This window comes from Felis catus, chromosome A1, assembly GCF_018350175.1.
Source record: "Felis catus isolate Fca126 chromosome A1, F.catus_Fca126_mat1.0, whole genome shotgun sequence".
Lineage (NCBI taxonomy): Eukaryota > Metazoa > Chordata > Mammalia > Carnivora > Felidae > Felis > Felis catus.
This window is the reverse complement of record NC_058368.1, coordinates 71,024,277-71,046,721: the sequence shown is the minus strand read 5'-3', so window position 1 is coordinate 71,046,721 and position 22,445 is coordinate 71,024,277. Positions and strand designations below refer to the sequence as shown.

Here is a 22,445-nt window from a genome sequence, read left to right as displayed (position 1 = left end):
ATTCTGTGACACCAAACTGAACTCCAGTAAGTTACCTACTTGTGATCTAAGTATTCCCACAAATTTTGTTATTTGGAAGGGACAGAAGAAAAGGTAGAACTTTTATTTTTGATAATAATTATTATAGTTATGGTATAAGAATAATTATTATTACTATAGAAAACACAAATGAACCAGCATTACCTGTGAACTTCAGCTATGGCTTTGGTCTCAGGGCAGAATATAATTTAAATACAATTTAAGTAGAAGTAGAGCAAGGCAAAAATATATAATTTTGCTTTCTTGGGTCATTTCTACTTAAAAACATTACTTGAATGAAATTTTCATCCGAGTGGGGAAAAAAGGGTCTTTTGGAAATTTGTAACTGTCTCACTAGGACACAAACTATCAGTTTCCTGTAGTTGAGAGAGTCACCTGTGCTTTGGACAAAATATCTGAGGGTAGATGTTTTCACCAGTGATTCACATTTGAAATAAAACAGATTAGGTGTTTGTTGGAAGCAATACTTTATACAATTGAGCAACCTATTTATACTAAATCTTTACAAACAGAACGCACATTATTTAAACCCCAAGACCCTTCAAGACCCAGAGTCACCTACCTGCAGACCCAATTTTTGTGACCAGCCAATTTATAGGCAAAGTGAAAGAAACATGCGAACAGGATAAAATAACCATATGTCCCCACTGGAAGCCCCATTACTTGAATCATTTAAACCTTGCTGGACAAAGCACCAGGAGAATTTGCTGTAGGAAACAAACAGCAATGGGGCAGAGAGGAAATGACCTAATAGTAAGTCTCCCTTCTGCTCTAATTTCTGAGGTTCTGTGTTCAGAAAAGCTGTCCTGTCACACTGTTGTGGAAGCTTATACTCCAACAAGAGAGCATTTCTTATTAAAAAAAAAAAAAAAAAAAAAAAGCCAGTTCAGAACTTAACATTTAAGTTGCCATCGTCAAAAGGCAAGGACACTTTGGGACAATTTTGTTTGGGAACAATACTTTTAAGATATGATGGAAAAATGTTTTTGCTTTCATTCAAGAACTGAAATGCCAGCAAAAGAGTATGTTTCTAGTTTGAATTTTGTTTGCTGGCTACCGAAATTTAGGGTAACCTCTCCCATACTTCTAGCTGCTTACAATACCAAGAGGCATCCTTTGATGTAATCCAATGTGAAAACCAGGGTAGACCATTAACGGAGGCAGTGTTGACCCAGACTGGAACTCTGCTTGGTCTGCCATTTTGATGACCCATATCTTGCCTCAGTTTATTATTTCAGTAAGAAGTATTTATCACATGCATATTCTTAGCTGGCAGAAGGTACACACAGAGAGGTGTAGAACATTTAGTGAATGTGTGCACAGGCACAGGCAGGAGAGGGGAGTGGATGGAGTTATTGGTATGTATGAATGGAAAAGTACATGGCTCTTCTCTTAGGTAAATACTTATGTGTATTCATGGAGCACCTGGGTTTTGGAGTCAAGATATAGAAATGAACATAAAACACAAATGTCAGCTTCAAAATATTTTTCTATAAACTGCAGTGTTTTTCCAATAGCCACTCCTGATTTGAAATCAAAGAACACTGTCCTGAAATTGGTGTCAGTCCAAATGGGATGTTTCTAATATCACATATTTTGCCTTTGGATTTTAAGTGCAGGTTTGTGCAAAGATGAGCCTGTGAGTGTGTGAGGGTGAACGTGTGTGCAAGGTCAGAGCTGAAGGCAGGTATCCATAATGAGCGGAGGGAGTGACCCACTTAATACTGTTACCCTCATTTCCAAGTCCTGGGATTTTTAGGTGTTTTTACTGCCAGTGAAAAGTGTTAAGTGGTACCTCTCACACTGATGTCACCAGTTCACCACCCAGAGCCAGTTTTGTCTTTTTTTTTTTTTTTTTGTAAAGGGGACTGTTTAAGATTTAGAACCTTGGTAATGTTTCAACATTCTTTCTCTCCTAAGTACTTTTGCATCGTAGGTATTAAAACTCCACTCCTTATGTAAATAGCAAGGCCGAGTTCAGATATTACCTCTAGGATAGATTTATAAATGCAACTTTCCCCCCATTCTCTTAAAAAGAGTCAAACGGTATTACTGCAAATAACCTTTAAGATAATTAACTGACAATACTGCGAGTAGCATAAAATCTTCCTTCAGGCGACACCTAATTTAAGTGTTACTGGCACAAAGTGGAGACAGATTGCGCATCACCACTGCAATATTTACATAGCAGAAACCCACAGAGCAGGAAACGCGAGGCTCAATGATGCACTAAATTAGGAACAACCGTACTCCAGCGTTAATTTGCTCTCCATTCTATCCAAATCTCAGGTCCAGAAATTGGTACAGACACATATACAACCTCCCACTCTTAAATGACTCAACCGGAGGAGATTTTGGTACATTTTTGCCCCAAAATTAATATAACTTGGAATTTATTTCTTCTCTCCACAAGGACCATTTGATCAAACTGTGTTTATTTCATTACAACTTGCTCTCACTTTGATCTAAAATTATTTTCCTATGAATGTTGGTTGTATCTGAGTCTGTAGAGAAAAACTAAACAGACTTCTATTTTCTCAAAGGCTGCCAATATAGTTTATGAACAGAATAAACTATAGAGAGACTTGAGGGCCAGTTAGCAAAATATTCAGAAACATGGAAGGGCCAATTTACCTGAAGTGAATTTCTCACTGGTGAATGCTGTCCCCCTGCCCCCATAACTTACCCCTCTCAATGAAACGGTTTTTGAAACAAACGAAACAATATATTTTTTATATTTTTCCCCACGGTATTTTAAACACCAGTTTCACCCAAGGTATTAAGAAAACGTTTACCTTTCCTAATTGTTGATGTTCTTTAAAGGCAGCGATCAGTTCTTCAGCCCACTTAATCTTTTCAGGGGAAGGAGAAAACTGTTCCTGAACCACGGCAATTTGGTTAGGGTGTATCACCTGCTTACCTACAAGAAGATTAATAACACCGGAAACACAAAACAACAAACAGATGTTCAAACAAAATGTTTCAACCAGGAAAGCCTCCTAATGTCTCACAGACTGTACGCAAAATAACTAATATTTTACAACTTTTTAAAAAGAAAGGAACTGCAATCTGGCAGGCTTTTCCAGAATACCACATAAGAAACCTAGAAGAATGGGAATAATTGTGTTTCCTATCCTATAGAAATACCACCTTAGCGCAGATAATCTCTAATTTTTAGTTACAGGTGGGTAGACTGGCAGCTCGTTGGCTAATCCTTTGGCAGAAACTTTAAAGGATAATAACTGCAAATTAGAGTGATTATTTTGAGTTAAAGTATAAAAAAATGATATAACTCTTTCAAATTTTACAAGTTGTCTTTTGCTTATTTTGTATCATTTATCCCACCTGCCATGATTTCTTTTAGGAGCAGTCTGTTGGTTTTCATAAAGCTTACCAGAAGCAGATGTCAAATAGCGGCTTGTAATAACATATTTAATTTTCTTTCTTATAGATGAATACAGTGTGCCATTTCTAACCACCAACAGAAAACTGGATGTCAATGAAAATATTTTATTCAGTACAGTGACACAGAAGGCAAATTTGAACAGTGGTTTGGTCTCTAGATTACTCCGTTTTAAAATGTTTAAGTAAAAAAGTTACAGAAAGTTTCTCTACCCAAAAACATAACCAGATTTTCCCTTTTATTTTTTAATAGAATGAAGACTCAATATTTCCTTATCAATATTTAGATACCCCAGAAGAAATCTTATCTCTGTAGTGATAGCTTTAAAAAAGCTTTCTGCTTCTTTCTTAAGTTTAAGGATCTTAAGTAAAAACATTACACAAACATAAGACTCACAGGGTTCTATGAAATCATGAAGTCATTAGAAGAAACAACAATCAGGGAAGTATGCAATTGAATCACGTCATTAATAAAATACAACATAACTTAATGATATAATAATGACAAGGTTATATTTTATTACATACATTATAAAGTTATGGGCATATTTGGTTCTTTAAAAATGAATGTGCACTTAATGATAATTTGCTCTCCTAAATTTATTTGTCCATATATCAATTTGTTTTGCTTTTGAAATAGTTGTTTTAACATTTAGGCAGTACAAATTATACTCTTGATGTTTTTAAAAACGGTCAATTCCTGTTACTCTCATTATTCTATTGAATAGGAAAAAACCCAATATTTGTTAAAAAAAAAAATTCTTAGTGTTTCAAGGAAAAGAGTTTAAATGAATAAATGTAACAGTATCTTTTCTTACAGTAGCAGAATTAGAACCCTTTCACATTGTTATTTCATTCTTATCTGTCAGCACACTAATACAACATTAAAACCCTATACAAATAAAGCTGCTTTAAATTATTTGAGGAATTGTGCTCGCTTCAGCAGCATATATACTAAAACTGAGGAATAATTTCAGGGAACAAATAATACCAGTGATGATAAATGAGAGCTTTTTTTAATAGTAGGTATTGCAATTCTTTTTAAGTAATCTAATTGTTGTTACAATATTATTAATAAAGGATATCAGTTCTGGTAGTCATTTTGTACTAATTGTTACTCCTGAATTTTATAATTTATGTACATAATTTATACTGATGTGTTAAAAGCCAGATTTCACGGGAACTTCTTGGTACAGACACTACGACTTGAGGAGAAAAACAAACTATTTAGAAATACTCTGAAACCATGGATAGCTTGCAAGTATCCATCTTTTAGGTAATGAGGGTAATTTTCAGATATGTGTTAAGTTTCAGAAATTTATGAACATCCATGTATGAAGTTATCTTTTGTCGATTCTTACATATCCCAACAACAGGACATCAGACTTTAATGTCATGTGGGAGTGAAGCAAATATTTTATACAGAAGAGCTGTTATTGGCAAGTTACTGAGGGTGCAAAATTGGAAGACATTAAAATTTATGACCATGAAATCCTTTTTACAGTACCACTTGATATATCGTGCTTTAAATCAATACCTGTCAAGTCTTTTAGGTGACTGTATGATGGTGTCATTTTTGTCTTCTACAAAAGACTGCAAAAAAGAAGAAAACCTACCGTGCTTCATATTTATAATCTTTCTTCTCAGCATGCAGGACTGGAATACCTGTGATGACTAAGTCAGCTGTTGAAGCTTTATTCCAAGATTTATTTTTGGCTTCTTTTTATAAAAATAATTCCTAATGTTAATAGCCACTTATAGAGCCAATGCATTGATTTAAAATCAATCTGCATGGCCTGTGGCCCAGTGAAATAATGACTGCAGAAAAGAAACTATAACCTACTGTTTGCTGCATGGCTAACTTAAAAAAAATACAACTCATTAAAAATAATATATAATTTTGAAAAGTACAGAAAATCCTTATGGCACAGACTGTCCCTTATCAGCGTTACAGATATCACAATACTTCCACTTGATTTGAAAACTTTCAGCCACTTGCTTCAGATAGAGTATTTCCCCTTCCTTCTGTCCCTCCTTCCTTCCTCACTGTCCTCCCTTCCTGTGCAAAGCCCAAGTTATGGCAATTAAATGACAAATAATTAGGACAAACAGATCAGAACTGGGTCTAAAATACTCAAAGAAAGCCCTTATTGTTTAAAAATACTACAAGTAATCTCATATCTTATAATCAGACTAATTACCTTTTATTGGTATGTAGAAATATAATTGGGACAACAAAGCCCTTCTTTCTAAAAATTGCAAAATGGTTATGAAGTGTAGCTCCCCACTTTACTGACTTGTTCACTTGCATATATAATGGGCACTGTACCCTCTGTGCCTCCCCATTCTCCCCCTGCTTCCATTTGTGTGTGTGTGTGATTTAATACTCCCTGTTGTTGAGAAACAATAGTGCCAAGCCCGTAAGCTCCTCACGCTGAGTTGGGCACAGTCTAGAAATTTAAATCTGATTTGAAGTAACTTGTCTTCTGCGATTGAATTAGGGACCAATTTAATTCAGTCCTGTTTCTTGGAGAAATTCTCAAACTCCTTTACAAGTTCTGGAGCAAACATTTACCCCAGAGGTAGCTGAGGACACCCAGGTTATACGGAATGATGGTGACACAGGCCAACATCAATTCAGTGTTTTAAAAAAAAATTTTTTTTATTGAATTAGTGCCCATTTCACAGCAACATCTGGCTGCTTGGCAGCCAGTGCTACACATTTTAGACCAACAACATCAAGGTCTATTAGATAGATTTCATGGAGCGTTTCTCCAACTTTTCCATTTGGGCTATTCCTAACTGGTCATTGGAAAGAGGCAGGTGTAACACACCACAGAGACAAGGACAACCTCAGGGCTGGGGTAGAGGGACTCTTTCTTTCTTAGTCACTATTAAATGAAGGGAGAATTCATTTATTAATAGTTCAGATGATTGGAAACTATTTCTCTAGAAGAGATCACATTCGTTTACTAAACAAATTTGGTGGTGGAATCACATTTTATTTTGACTCTTCATGTTAAAAACAAAAACAAATGTCAGAGCTTCATTTAATTCTAATGTAACATTAACATTGTTTCTTAAGTTGTTTAATTTTATTTGGGGTTAAACCACCATCCATTAAGAGATCTTTTACATTGAAGGTCACTGTATGAAATATTTATCTCCATAATCCCTAACTGGCTGCATTTCAAAAATATTTACAAAAGGGATAGTAAGGATGTTTGTCTCTTTTCCTTCTTATCTGGGTTCATTTCAGATCATGATAGTCTTATAACTTGCAGCAGCAGAAGAAATAAGAATAAAAGAGCTTATGGTGTTTCTTATCTGCAGTTGCGTGTGTGTGTGTGTGAGTGAACACAACTGCAGACGTGTGTTTGTGTGTAGAATCCTACTGTGGTTTTGAAAAAAATGGATTTCTATTGCAAAAACACAATTTTCGGTTGCTCTCCAGACTCCTGGGGATCTGAGTGATCGGACATAGCAATCAAGAGATATCTGCCTGCGCTCCAGGATGGGATTGCAGGGGACCCACTGATCTGAGTGCCAGCCAATGCCTGTAGGTGTCGTCAGGTGCAGAGACACGTACTGGGAGGTGGGACAGAAGGAAGGGGCTTGAAGTGGCAGGAGAATATAAAAGTAAAAAAAAAAAAAAATCAAAGAAGATATCACTGTTGTTTTTCAGAAATGAATTAATATTTTGAACGTTGGAGGAAAATTTTCTTCTATCCATCAACCCAAGTTCTTATGGCAATTCCCTCAAAAACACTTCTGTAATAGCTTCATCCCTCCCTGAGGGTCAGCAAAAACAAAATACTTAAGAGAAAAAGTGGTAACTAATGTAAAGAGAAAATAAAACGAGTGCTTTGTTTTTTGACTTGCGGAGCCAAAGGAAACCATGACCACTTATATAGCAGGTTCTTGCCCTAGATGGTTTTTTCACACGCCAGATAATATAAGTATAAGAGACATGTGGCTGCAACAGAAACACGACTTTCTGGTTATAGTTCTACCTTTATGGAGTGTTTGCGAATTTAGATACTGCTTCTAAGATGTCATCAAGAGTCATACCGGTAAACCCCATTGCGGCTCCTTCCCTGGACTGCCTGAGGAGCCCCTCTCCGTCTCGAAAGTCGATGTACACCAGATCTATGGCCTGCAGACCGAAGGCCTTCGCTATAACAATAATCTTTTGTCGGGCGTACAGAATATCTTGGGCTTCTTTACCACTTGTTGCACCTGAAATGGGATGTTGACAGCAAAGGGAGACATTAACTCTGGAAACCAAACCCAGCCTTCTATTGTAGAAACTCCCTTTGTAAAGGCATCTATGTCATCCTGGGAATTGCTCCCCAGCAAAACTATGATTCTAGTATAGACGAAGAAAGGGATATGTGGATGCAGAATTAAATTTCATATGTGTCTATTTCTCTTGGAAGGCATCGTTCAGTGTCATTACTTGTGTGTGGAGTAAGAAAAGGCCCCTCCTGTATCTCAGGAGATAGAATCACAAATGATGGGTCCCAAATTACTTCTGGTATATTTTTTCCTTCTTGCCATTGCTTGGAAAGTATCAATCCAAAGACAGCACCACAAAAGGTGGCCGAGTGGCTGTGCAAGGAAATGGTTAACTTCTCTCACCGAGCACAGAAATTTGCGTGCTGTGGTTGCAGTGCCCTGCCATAACTAAGGTTCTGAGCCAAATAGAGCAGCTTCAGGGTTTGGACGAAGAACTTGGGGAAACGGAAGGGCACTCATTTTGAAAGAGGCAGAAAGTGTCCGCTGAACTGTCGGAAACACAAAAGTCTCCTGGAAAGGCTGGTATTAAAATAAGTTCCTTTTCTTTCACCCTAGGAGCGGGTGTGTATGGAGTATCACTGTTTCTATTTGGACCGTGACACTGCTCAGGGAAAGCGCCAGTATTGAGGCCACTGGAACTGTGGTTCTGCAAATGCTTTGTGGCTTTGGCCTCTTTTCTAGGTATGCCCACAGTCTCTAGTTATCCCTGTACCCAGACCAGAGGCATACTAACCAACGGATGGGGAAGATCAGTGGAAACTAGCATGCTATCTCAATAAATGTTTAATAAGAAGAGTTCCGAAATGTACTTTAGGAGGAATTTAGGATCTATTTTAAATAATATTTGCATACTACATTTAGTGTAGAAAATGATTCATTAAAGCAAGTGTGAAATTGCTTTAAATTTGTGTTAGAAGCCTAGACAGCCCTCATACTGATGTGAAAATAAAATATTTAAGCAATGGAGAGGTTGTTCATATATTATTATGTACAAAGTAGATGTCATATGTTCCTGAACCACATCTGAGGTTGCAACAGGCTTTTTATTATTTCATACATGAACAGAAGTAATAATGTAGTGTTCTGGAAGCAGGACAGCTATGAGGGGCCCTAAATTATCAGAAAGTATTGCCCATTCAGCTGAACAACCATTGTCATGGTTGGTAAATATATATTGTCATGTAAATGTCCATTCATGAAGGGGCTAAGAAAAAATACATCCATCCATACACACACGCACGCACGCACACACACATGCACGCACACATGCATGCACACATAGAGACTGAAAAAGAGAGAGAGAGAAATGTGATACCTATGCTGGCTCGAAAGTCTTCTCCTCCAAAAACAACAGCATCTAGAAAAAGACCCACTTGAGGTCCGGTCTTTAGTGCTTCTTCACACACGGTCTGTGAAGGAAAAGAACAGAACCAAATCTCACAGAAGTGACCAGTTTGGAGAGAAGCAGCCTGATGTATTTAAGTGACAGAAAGAGATCCAACTCTTCACACAGTTTGGCTGAAAGCAAACTAGCAGCCCTAAAAATGTAGTCCAAATTCACTTCTTTTCAAAGGCATTTAATATTGTCAAGATAAGTATGTTGTATAGATTTGCTTTGCTTAATGGACTGTAGGAATATAGTTATAAATGTATTTTAATATAATATTCAAATCGTAGTTCATCTAATTTCTAGAGAAACTTTGAATTAACTCATTTTGATTGTACTATAAATTATTTCTGCTTTTCCAAAATTCCTTCTTGCCTTAAGAGACTCTCAAACAATAAACATAAAACATAACAAGAATTTTTAGATCAAATTCACTGGATTATTTGCATTAGGATCAGGATTTCTTAGTAAATGGCCTCAGGACTAAAGACATACAAAAATCTACAATTCCAGAGGGGAAAATAAAAATGCAACAAGACATCCAAGATGTATTAATTAGCAACTTCCATATTTCTATGTGAAAATAAAGATTAATAACATTTGTCATAGCTGGAACTGAATTAACAAAGGTGGAGATTCAGCATGTGGGTGGGGAAGACATGAAAATGGGGTGAGCACACTGTTGATTAATTTCAGAGGCTGTAAGTGCTCTAAGTACACTATGGCATATAATGGTACAACAGAGTTTAGAATTCAATCATTGTATGAATCTAGTTGCATCTAAGGGATATGCTTTGATTGTATCTCAGAACTGTGGGGCAGGCTGGAAGAATCTGTGGTCAGTGGTGTAAACACGCTGATCATGAGGCTGGAAGCGGCTCCCAAGCATGTGCCCCCTGGCCCTCCTGCAAGGTCCAGTAGGTCTCAAAGTTTCCTCTCAGAGCGTTTACTCCCATATTATCTAAGGCAGTTCAACTATCTGTTTTCTTTGTTTTTAGGGACTTCTTCCCTCCTGCCCTCTGAAACGGGGTGCTACATTGATGTTAACAAGTCAGGTGAAATGGGAGGCATATTTTGGAAAACGGTTTAAATGATCAGTGATAAAAGGGAGGAAACAAGGTAGCCATGAAATTGTTAAGGCAAATTGTTTAAGGCAGCTTAAACAATGCTGGAAAACCCCTGGCTCAGCTAATCTTCCTGAATGTATACTGGGAAATTCTTTATGTTCTAATGTGGCAAACTGAAATAATATACTACAACTTACTGGTGTATACTAACCTACAAATAGCAATCTTATATACTAGACATTATGGCTAACGTTGCTACAAAGAGGCCAGAAAATTTCCCAATAGAAGGCAATTGTATACAAAAGAATAATTGAAAGTTAATTCATAAGGGCAACAAAATACATTTTCATGTACATTTTAACTATAAATATAGTAATTCAAAGCATATGTTTATATATGTTTATTTAATTAAAATAAGAATATACAGACATTTCATTTAAATATTTAGGTCTGGGAAGTTTTCCCTTGCTACTTGACCAATCTCTTTGTCTTCTAAGATGCTCACAGCCTGATTTTGGATTATTATAGGCAATAAATGGTGCTCAAGGTTTACTTTGCTTTAAAAATATTTCTAGAAAAATAGTTTAAGTAGATGTCAAGAGAACAGAAGTTCTCTTTAGGTAGTAAATAAAATACTAACTTATTAGTCACATTATGTTTTCTTACCTTAAAATTGAGCAAACCCATTGCAGTTTCCACAAAAGGGATTAAATTCATAGGTTGTTCAAGTTTTCGGCCTTTTAAGTAGAATGAAAATTTGTCTGAAAACTAAAACCAAAAGTGTCATAGGTGATTAGTAGGGGAAAAAAATGTACAATCACTAAAATGTTAGTCACAAAAGTAGTATTCAAGTCTTTGGCCTAAGGAAGTAATATCCCAGCTTATTTCGTACACAAAAAAAGAATTAAAACAGAACAAAACAAAACAAAAACAGGAGGAAAGACCAAAGGAAAAAAGGTAACAAAGTTCCCACCAAACTGAATAGTAAAACTTCAAGCATTCTAATTTTTTTTCCCCCCTAAAGGAGTAATTTGAGGCCTAGGAGTTAGAAGTGGAAAGAGAGATTCTGGAGTTTAAATGCTTTTCTTAAAAACATATTTGCTTAAGACCTCTAGCCTTCACTTCGTTAAATGCAAATGGTAGGCCCCCAAAACAGCAAAGTGTTGCTCTACCTGCCTTTCTGTTTTTGTTTTGGACCAGGCACTGACATCAGTGTAACTGTTCAGCAGCCTTCTGCGTGGCACCCACATTATTCATTACAGCACCATTATCCTTTGTTCAGAAGGTTTTTCTTCATAATTTTTTAGCTTACCTAGGAAGACCTTAAAAAGGAAGTTTAATTCTTTGAAGACCAAAGCTCGCCAATTTTTTCCATGAGACCAGTTCACAGCTAGCTCTGTGCTGCCAGTGGGGTAGCCCAAATTCCAAAATCTATCATCTGGAAACATACAAAAGCTCTTGCACAGATCTCCACCACCACCACCCCCCCCCCTTTCAAAAGGAAAAAAAAAAACCCACCACACTCTAAATTGTAAATCTATTATGTCTATCTAGATCTAATAAGATGTGGGGAGATAAAAAAAAAAACAACACACAGGTATGACAAAGATATTTTTGTAAATAAAGATGAAAACATATATATCCATTTTAAATTTAAGGAATATTCAGCCATTAATGGATATCAAAGGAAAAGGGAATTTTAATCATCTCTCCATTCAGTCTCAGTTGGGTAAATCATATCTAAGAGATTTGCATAAATATAAACCATCAAAGACTTTTCATCTTCAAAGGGGGTTTCAAGACCCTATAAGCTTTGTACTGTAATCATCGGAGGTCACCACCCTGCAGGAATAGGGCTGCTATGGCAACATAAAAAAACTAATGCTTAAGGCTTAGCATAATATTCTGACTAATAGAAAGGAAACTCATTTTAAAAGCTGGCAGCCTATTTACCAGAAGCAGGATTAGAGGTGTTATTTCCCCTTTTAGCTGCCCCCTCCTTGCTTGTGCAGCACCCCCCCCCCTCTAAAAAATCTAATCACTGGGATCTTTAAAAAGCTTTTGAGCAATTTGCAGTAACTTTACAATTAGGCTAAAATAAATCACAGCTTTCAGTAATGAAGAATTATTCCCAGTTGCTCCACGGCTCCTCCCCTCCTCAGACACCATCATCGTCACCTCCTTAGTAACTTTTCAAGGGAAGGAATAACTCAACCAAAATAGCAAGAAAGAGGGCTACAATTGAAGGAGACAAAATGGATAATATTCCGTGTAAATGAAAAGAAAACATAATTTATGTCACATTTAAGCTAGAAAATGGGTAATGAAATATTAGTGGTTCTGGGGTTATATATGCACTGGAGGAACTTTTTTCCTCATTAAAAAAAAAAAAAGAAGAAGAATAAACTTGCAACATTACTTGCCCCATTCTTTGTGATCACAGTTATAACTACGAAAATCATAAAGTTTAAAACTAGTTAAATACTTTATGTTTCCTGTTCTTACAAAAAAATCTCTAATGCTTTTTTGTTTTTAAGCCAATAGGGGCATTTGAACATTAAATATTCTAGCCCATTCTCCTTCTCCTCCTCCCCTTCTTTCTTAAAAAATTGCATTAAGTACTGACACAAAAGGTAACTAGTGGAGAAGTTTCAATTAATTTTTTCAAAAGGAGACGATTAAATGTTTCCGGCCTGGTAAAGTGTTCATTTCAGTGAGGTGGAGGGGAAGGGGGAGGGGGGTGGAGGAAAAGAAGGGGAAAAAATCACAAAGAGATTGGGGAGGAGATGAAGTAGCAGGGCTCAGCAATTCTTTCAATTCCAGTGCACACCCAATAGTGTGTTGGAAGAATGCACACTGTTCGGGATTTGTGGGAGAATTGTCCCGCGACAAAGGAGGCAGAGTCACGCTTGTTATAGTCCAATAAGCCGTGCCAGTCAAACAAGAACCCACACTAGCGACAAAAGACCAGCAAGAGATTCTCACACAAAAGAAAACAAGGAAGCCCATCTTTCAGTTGTGCATCAGGCTCTGGGTTTTATGCTTCACATAAATACAAACGGAGAGGAAAAAATAAACAGCCCAAAAGACTTCTGTTAACTAGAAATCCTATTTCTATCCAAGGATTTAAAACAGCGAACAGGAGCTGTAGCTGAAGGCTGGGGTGGGTCCTCGTCTCTTAAATGAAGGGTAATAACGGTGATAAACAGGCATTAACTATGAAACCAAAAGGGAACAGTGGCTTCAGATTCTGTTTCAATCCATTTAAGACATGTTCAAATGGGGTAGGAGGCCTCAGAGAGTGTAACCTACTATAACCAGTATCTCCCAGCTTCTGAGGGGTGACCTTGGAGAGAAGAACTCCAGCTTAGACAGTAAATAAGGGTCCTTGAACGTGGGTCTTCAAGAAGACTCCAACACGGAGCTGTCCAACAGAAACCGAATGGCAGCTACATATGTAATTCTAAATTTTCTAGTAGCTACATTAAAAGAGTAAAACGAAACAGGTGAATGTGGTTTTAATAATGTCTATTCAACCTGGGGCGCCTGGATGGCTTGGTCTGGTGTAGCGTGCAACTCTTGATCTCAGGGTTGTGAGTTCAAGCCCCATGATGGGTGTAGAGAATACTTAAAAAAAAAAACAAAAAACTTTATTCTTTATTTTTATTTATTCATTTTTTTTTGTAGCCTGCTTTTCTTTTTCTTTTCAAATTTTTATTTAAATTCTAGTTAGTTAACATATAATGTAATATGGGTTTCAGGAGTAAAACAAAAAAAAATCTTAAAGAAAATAATGTTTATTACCCAATCAATCTGACATATAGTCATTTCAACATGTGATCAATATAAAAATTATTGAGATAATTTACAGTCTTTCGGGGAGAGGGCTCCTAAGTCTTCAAAATCCCGTGTGTATTTCACACTTATAGCACATCTCAATTTGGACTTGCCACATTTCAAGCGCTCAGTAGCCACACGTGGCAGGTGGCTATAGCATTGGAAAGTATAGATCCAAGGTATCTACGTGCATTAGAAAAGGGAATGGTTTCCTCAGGTGTTACAACTATTCATTGTATTGCTGTATTTGCAACCACAGCCTTAGAGATAATCCCAGATGTGGCTTTAAAATCACCACTGTCCACATGCCCTTACCAAGCTTCCAGCACTGATGAGTCACAGCCTGTCTGCCCTGGAGGGGCACAATGGACAGTTATTTTATTCAGCAGAGATCTGCAAAATCATAGCAACTCCTAAATAAAATCTAGCCTCCCCCTACTTTAACAATTAAAACAATCATAGTATAATTAGGCCCATTTCAAAGTTTTCTTAAGTAATTTGACATGCCAGGTTTTTATTGGCTGAAAAGTCTGTCGTGAAACACAAACACACCTGTCAGCAATTTAAAAAAGGACGAACTGGAGAGCTGTTCAGGAAATAATATCTGTGCTAATTAAAACCACTAGTTAAAAGCTTCCTGTTTATTCCTCTAGTTGCCCTCAGGAGTGACCTTTCCCTCTCCTTCTCTAGGGTCATTTTTTCATTCGTGGCTAATGTGCTTTCGCTGTGTATGAAGACTTCAAATGAACCTGGGTAACAGCCATTTATTTCCCTGCTCTTTCAGGTGGAGGTTAGGGCCTGGCAGGGTGTGAGGTGTGATCCAATTCTCAGGCAAAAGCTAGTTTCCAAAGACTGAGGAGGCTGTCCTGTCCAACCCGCAAATCTGAGTAGGGTGCAGAAGCATCATCCCAAGAGCGGAGTTGTTCCTCTGAACATGCTGGGTAAAGCCAGGCTCCCCTTGTGTGAAGGCAATAGTCTCTTGCACTCCCCTCTTTTCCTCAGCTCCCTTTTTCTCTGTTCCGTGTACGTGTTTTCAAAATCTGCAGCACCCAAATCCTTCCTTTCTGCTACTCCTTCATAGCTGCTCCTGAGTCTTTAATTAAAGCAAAGCATTAGCTACTCACCCACTGGATTTCTTCAGGACCTTCGACCTTTGGCAGCATCAGGCTAGAAGGAAGGACCCGGGATTGCAGGAGAATCTCCAGGTCTTCTTCGGCCAGACCGCTGGACACCGAGTTGACCCTCACACACTTTTCAGTTGGGCCCAGATCAAAGTCTTCAAGAGTTTTTACTATTCTCGATCGAGCTTCATTCTGTAAGTGTCGATAAAATGTATCTCTTAAGTTTATTTATCACTGAGAGGAAACACAGTCCTACTGACCATGAGTCTGCTATATGGATTCAGAGTCTGAGCACCATGATTGTATCTACACATTTCCTGTCTAGCACATAAATGGTATTGGAAGCAAGTTGTCCGATCTGACAGACAAGTGATTGATTTCCAGACTTCATTCAAGATGACTATAACAGAGATGACAGCCACCGTAATGCATACTGGTGCACTTTTTTTTTTTAAAGATTTATTTATTTTTGAGAGAGTGCAAGCGGGAAAGGAGCAGAGAAGGGTGTGGGGACAAAAGATCCAAAGCAGGCTCTGCACTGACAGCAGCAAGCTTGACACAGGGCTTGAACCCATGAGCTGTGAGATCATGACCTGAGCTGAAGTTGGACGCTTAACTGACTAGCCACCCAAGCGCTCTTGGTGCACTTCTAAATAATACTGTCCTCTTTCTCATTAGCATTTCTTCCCAACTTGAAAGGTGAAATAATTAATACATAACATTTATTGAGCATTTACTAAGCTTAGGCATGGTTCAGTTTTCTACCTGCATTTTCTCGTTTAATAAATATAAGGAACTACATAACATTTGGATAATTGTAGTCTCATCTGTTGGCATAGTCACATTACGGAAAAAATAAGGATTTGTTTTCCTCTTTCCATATGCATCATGTTTTTAACTCAAAATTTTTTTGCAACTGAGTTGAATTTTGACATTCAATTAAGAAGGCACTTATAGGAAAATGACATTCCACAGTACAAAAAAGCTCCAGCTTATTCAGATGTAAGGCAATAACATCACCAAGAAATCCCCTCATGAAGTGGAAGACAAATACATTTTTTTGAGTTGACAGTCTATACTCCATAGTTAGGAAAAGCTGAAAGGTTGAAGCCTGTTTCGGTGTATGAATTGTCCTTAGAAAAACTGTATGAAACCAAACATGTTATTTATTGCCTTTGAGTTCGGGTGTTGAAGGTGGGGAAGGGGGTGGGGAGAGAAAGGAGCACATTGAGGGGCTGGGGGTTGGAGTTAAGAGAAAGAAAGCACTTGGGGTCATTACTTCCTGCCAATTTCAGTTTCAAAAACAAATTCCTCCAACTTGCCAACAGCCCTCAACAAATTCTCATTGTCAGAATGAACACTTATCAAAAGTAGTTTCATTTGGGAAGGGTTTTTATGATACTAATAAAACTTTAAAGCTTCTCACTGCTGATGAATGTGGTTAAAAAAAAAAAGTCTTAACAATATACAGCCATTTGAACAGCAATACTTATCTGGGAAAATAGCAAACCAAAGTGGAGACAAAAAAAAAAAAAAAAAAAAAAGAAAGAATTATTAGAGCCAATATTGGGTCTAAGTCTAATCAACAAGACAAGCCAGGACAGTAGATTTAAAGCAGACGGATGTAGGTCTACGACCGAGTAAGAGGAGGGAAGGCTTCCAAATGTGGTCTGAGTTAAACAGTGTGAGGAAACAGTGGCTTAGAGTTGTCAGGTCAGTTGGAAACAGAGTACGGAGACCAGTTTAGGACAGCTCTGTGGAGCCCTGATTTACAGAGCCCTGACTGCTGATAATTAGGCCAAGCTTAGACAAAAGCAAGAGAGCTCACACTAGCTAAAGTGAGGGATGATGGAGCCAACAGTGGCCTGGTTCCACATCATGCCTTTGGCTGTTCCACAGCTATAAAACTCATCCACTTGCCCCCCCATGCCTTGTTCCATTCATTAAATAGGAAGTCCTGTTCATTTAACAGGAAAATGCTGCAGGTGAAGAGCGGAAGTGAGCTCAGCATCATGGTTCTAAGGACATCTTGAGCTGTCGGGAGAAATGCCTTCAGCTCTTTGGCAGTGTGTGTGTGTTTAGATCCATGGCCTCAGAGAACCTAAAATGTGTTATGCTCCATGTAGCCTGAACAGCTACAAACTCAGGATTGCTGCAGCTTGTAAATATTTCAATTTCCAGGGTTTCTTTCAATAGCAGGTTGGGCTTCTAAAGTGCCTACTGGGACCGAGTGAATGGAAAATGGAAGGGAACTAACTAGATCATTTAGCCTGAAATGCATTTAAAAATGTGAGTTACTTGAATCATCATCCACACTCTCTACTTTAATCTGCATGTGTGCTCAAGGTGACGGAAGCCTGGCAACATCAACTTCCTAAACTGTTCATGTAGGTGTCAAATAAAATCTGACCTCTAAGCTGTTTTGTTGTTTCATTTGGATTAGAAGGAGACTGTTTGTTCAAAGCTCGTGTGCTAAACCTGTTCGTGATTTTTATCTAAAGTCAGATTGCCATGGTTTCAGCACATTCTGGTTTACTTAGTAAAATTCAACCCTTGTGAAATTGGCTGCAAATGAAATACCTAATTCCAATTTTAGGCATAATCTGATTAGTACTTTTCACATTATAATAATGAATAGTGAATAGTCAGCATTTTATTAGACTTTTTTTTTTTTTTTTGGCTCAGAATTAAGACAAGCGCTTTCCACTTCATCATTCTGTACCTTTCCAGAAAAAGATGATGGCTTTGGAGGTATATTGCCACACAACATCCTTATTAACAGGCTGTTGCTTGTTGTAATTTACATAAACTGAGTGTGCATCCCTCTGCTATGTATCCCAAAATATCCAACAACCTCACTGAATTTATACCAACCAACAAGTATGTTGATTTTTTTTTTCTTTTTGGTGCTTTAATGGTGAAATATGTTACTGTGCTAGCAAACACACCCATGCCATCTGCTGGGTGAGAGGAAGGCAGTTTCTAAGAACAATTAAGTTTAGTTCTGGGTGCTCAGTTAGAGACAGCCACAGTCCACCCAGTTGTGAAAAGAAAGAAATTTTGTTCATTCTGTTCTCTCCCTCCTTCTTCTCTCTCCCCTTGATACCAATCTCTTTCTGTTACAGCTCTCTCCTTTGCATCACCTCGCTCCCCTCACACTTTGGTTCTCTTTTTCTTTGCCTGCTATTTGGCCCTGACCATCCTTCCAATTTCCATCTCATTCGGGGGATTAGTAAGATATGGCCTGGCAGACACCACCTTCTCAGAAGGTGATTTGCTGACATGATTGGGAGGTAATGTTCCCTGGCAAAAAAGAAGGAAGAGGAAATTAAAGCAAAAAGAGGCCACTCAAAAAAGACCTTTTTTTTTTTTTGCGGGGAAGGGTGTCTTACATTCTGGTAGCAAAATGGGTTGTTCAAAATGAGGTTGAGAAGGAACTGCATTCTAAATGCAGTAGTGTTAACATTACGGAATGGCCTTGGTATGATTTTTCTTAATGTAGGATGAACTTGTTCCTCTAAAATCTGAAAACCTGGAGGAAAAAAAACCAGAATAAGGAATGGAATTAAAGCCTTTATCAACAGTTACATCAGATCTTTGCAGAGACTAATTACCATAGTGTGTTCTGTAGTATGTGATTCCAGAGGTGGACTCCACAGAGGTCACAAAGAAAGTAGGCACAGATCAGAATTTTCATCGGCCCCTGTTCTAAATAAAAAGTGTCACCAAACTTCCCACATTCAATCGATATTTCGTGCCATGGGCTGCTCAGTGCAGTGGACCAGTGGCTAATAAACTTGTCCTTATACATAAGCCACCGTATTATGTGACTCTGTCTGGGCCAGGAACCAAGGCGTGCTATGATTTCAGAGACTCGGTTCTTATCACCTGGGGAAGAGACACGCTCCAGTGACGTAAGAAAGCGGATAAATCAACCATCGCCAAGACCTGCAGACTCCAAAATTAAAGGAGAAAATATGCGTGCAGTTGGTTCAATTGGCACCCATTAAAGCTAATAACTAATCATCCTCGCAAGTTTCTAGCTCAGAATGATCAAATCTGCAAAGAAAACAACATCCGTCCACTTTTACACTCCAGTGGAAGAGGTGGTCCCTCGCGGCAGGGCGGCACAGTCTCGCCATCTGGAGAATAAATCGAGTGTGAAGTACAGTATAGTTTGGGACCAAGCTCCGTGGCGGCAGCTCAGCAGTCAGTTCATTAGTTCCAAACTTCCAGGGATTAGAGCGGCATCAATTCTACTGTCGGATAGGAAGAGACAGACAGGATACGAGATTCAAGGAGGATTGTGACAACCAGGAGGAGCCCCTTGGGTTTATTTATAAAACTACAAAGTATAAACATACCCAAATAAGTGCCTTAAATAATGGCATTATCACAGTTTCATAACATCTGAATTAACACCTTTCCCTTTTCCATCCCCCACTCAAACCTTGTATGTTAATGTATAGTCGTTTTCAGAGGAAATCACAAAGATGACCCTTGATGCAACAGGAGCCGTGAGAAAGCTGTGCTGCCGAACCCAGAATTGGTAATTAAGAAATACGAAGAAATAGAAATAAAGAAATAGAAATACTTTCTAGATTCCAGGGAGACATATAACCTTTGTGATTTTGAAAAATGTGCAATATTTCATTATTTAATTGTACAAAAGGCACACTGCCATGCCACATATTCAAAAACACTAGTGAATTCTATCTTTTCTGAATCTGTCCATATGATTTCCATTTCATCTCATTTGTAAAATGATGCCACAGGCATGGAGTGAAACAAACTTTGGGCCTTGATATCACTAGGTACATGAAAAATTTTTTGAAAATTTTGAGGTTTGGTTTAAAATACAAATTCAGGGGGTGCCTGGGTGGCGCAGTCGGTTAAGCGTCCGACTTCAGCCAGGTCACGATCTCGCGGTCCGTGAGTTCGAGCCCCGCGTCAGGCTCTGGGCTGATGGCTCGGAGCCTGGAGCCTGTTTCCGATTCTGTGTCTCCCTCTCTCTCTGCCCCTCCCCCGTTCATGCTCTGTCTCTCTCTGTCCCAAAAATAAATAAAATAAACGTTGAAAAAAAAAATACAAATTCAGGGGCGCCTGGGTGGCGCAGTCGGTTAAGCGTCGGACTTCAGCCAGGTCACGATCTTGCGGTCCGTGAGTTCAAACCCCGCGTCGGCTCTGGGCTGATGGCTCAGAGACTGGAGCCTATTTCCGATTCTGTGTCTCCCTCTCTCTCTGCCCCTCACCCGTTCATGCTCTGTCTCTCTCTGTCCCAAAAATAAATAAAGGTTGAAAAAAAAAATTTAAAATACAAATTCAGAGTGAACTTTCCATTTAAGGATCTCCTTTTTCATATAACTTCTATTATATATTTATATATACATATTTTTAATGTTTATTTATTTTTTAGAGAGAGAGACAGACACCATGTGAGCAAAGGAGGGGCAGAGAGAGAGGAAGACAGAATCCGAAGCAGGCTCCGGGCTCTGAGCTGTCAGCACAGAGCCCGATATGGGGCTTGAACCCACAAACCGTGAGACCATGACCTGAGCCGAAGTCAGAAGCTTAACCAACTGAGCCACCCAGGTGCCCCTATACATTTATACTTTTAAAAAGGAAGTGCTTCTGACTAAAACAGGTCATTAGTAAACTATGTTATTGTATTTTTCTTACAAATGCATAAAAGTTTATTATGATCATAGAGCCTGTTGTAGTGACTGCATTGGACAAAAGGCAAAGAAATTCTCATTAATTAGTACAACCTGGGTAGCATTTCTTTAGGAAGGTGATAGTGTTTTCTATCCCATTGTTTTTTCCACATGAAAAAGAAATCTTGGTTTGCTTATTTTTGAAAAAAAGAAAATCTACAACAATACTGAATATACCACGAAATAACTGGTTTAAAATTTCATTCACTGACAACACCAAAGGCAGGGGTAACAAAAAACAAAACAAAACAAAAAAAAAACAGGCAAATTTGACTTCATGAAAATTAAAAAAATATTTGTACATCAAGAGACACTTGATATAAACAGAGAAAAAAGGCAATGCACAGAAGGGGAGAAAATATTTGCAAATCATATAACTGATAAAGGATCAATATCTAGAATATATACAGATCTCCTAAAACTCAACAACAACAAAAATCAACACAATTCAAAAAGCGGTCAAAGGAGTTGAATAGACATTTTTCCAAAGAAGATATACAAATGGCCAATAAGCTCACGAAAAAAATGCTCAACACCATGGATAATTAGGGAAATGCAAATCAAAACTACAATGAAATACCACTTCATACCCATTAGGATGGCTACTAGAAAAAAAAAAAAACCAGAAAAAAACAAGTGTTGGTGAGGATGTGGATAAATTGGAACCCTAGTGTGCTTTCGGTGGGAATGTAAATGGTACAGCCTCTATAGAAAACAGTATGGCCGTTCCTCAAAAAATTAAAAATAGAATTACCGTATGATCCAACAATTCCATTTCTGGGTATATATCCCAAAGCACTGAAGGCAGGGTCTTAAGGAGATTATTTGTACATCTATGTGTACAGCAGCATTCTTAATTGCTAAAATGTGGAAGCAAGCTAAATGTCCATTGACAAGAGAATGGATAAGCAAAATGTGGTGTGCATATACACACACAATGGAATATTATTCAACTTTAAAAACAGGGGAAATTCTGACATATGCTACAATATGGATGAACCTTGAGGACATTAGGGTAAGTGAAATAAGCCAGTCACAGAAAGACAACTACTATGTGATTCCACTTAAATGAGGTACTTAGTCAGAAAATAGAATAGTGGTTGCCAGGTGCTGGGGGGAGGAGGGAATGGGAGTTGGTGTTTAATGAGTACAGGGTTTCAGTTTTACAAGATGAAAAGAGTTATAGGGATGGACGGTGGTAATGGTTGCACAACAATGTGAATGCATCAGTAACAACTGAATAGTACACTTAAAAATGGTTAAGATGGTAAATTTTATTATGTATACTACTACCACAATAAAAAAAAGTGAAAAATTTTTCACTCATTGACTTATCCTACAGATTATTACAATTGTAGGTACTCTGTTTATTCTGAAAATATAGATTTTGGTAGAGCAAAGTCTCTGATGTGTTAATTATGAAAGATGCATTAAAACACAAGTTTAGGAGGGGCGCCTGACTGGCTTAGTTGGTAGAATATGAAGTTCTTCATCTCAGGGTCATGAGTTTGAGACCCACGTTATTTTGAAGGTCTCTGAACAATTAAAAATATTTTTTAAAATATTAAAACAATGGCTT

The 22,445-nt window shown here is 38.0% G+C and overlaps 1 protein-coding gene across 11 annotated transcripts in view; it reads right to left on the bottom strand.

Moving 5' to 3' along the window:
• Positions 1 to 22,445, bottom strand: part of CLYBL (citramalyl-CoA lyase) — a 266,697-nt gene that overhangs the window by 35,230 nt on the left and 209,022 nt on the right. For all 11 annotated transcript variants that reach the window (XM_011280713.3, XM_019829047.3, XM_045055400.1 and 8 more), the window contains exons 3-7: positions 15,156 to 15,344; positions 10,861 to 10,962; positions 9,056 to 9,149; positions 7,513 to 7,680; positions 2,835 to 2,959 (exon numbers count right to left, since the gene is read on the bottom strand). In XM_011280713.3, coding sequence (XP_011279015.1) covers positions 2,835 to 2,959; positions 7,513 to 7,680; positions 9,056 to 9,149; positions 10,861 to 10,962; positions 15,156 to 15,344 — 678 coding nt within the window. The remainder of the gene's footprint in view (positions 1 to 2,834; positions 2,960 to 7,512; positions 7,681 to 9,055; positions 9,150 to 10,860; positions 10,963 to 15,155; positions 15,345 to 22,445) is intronic.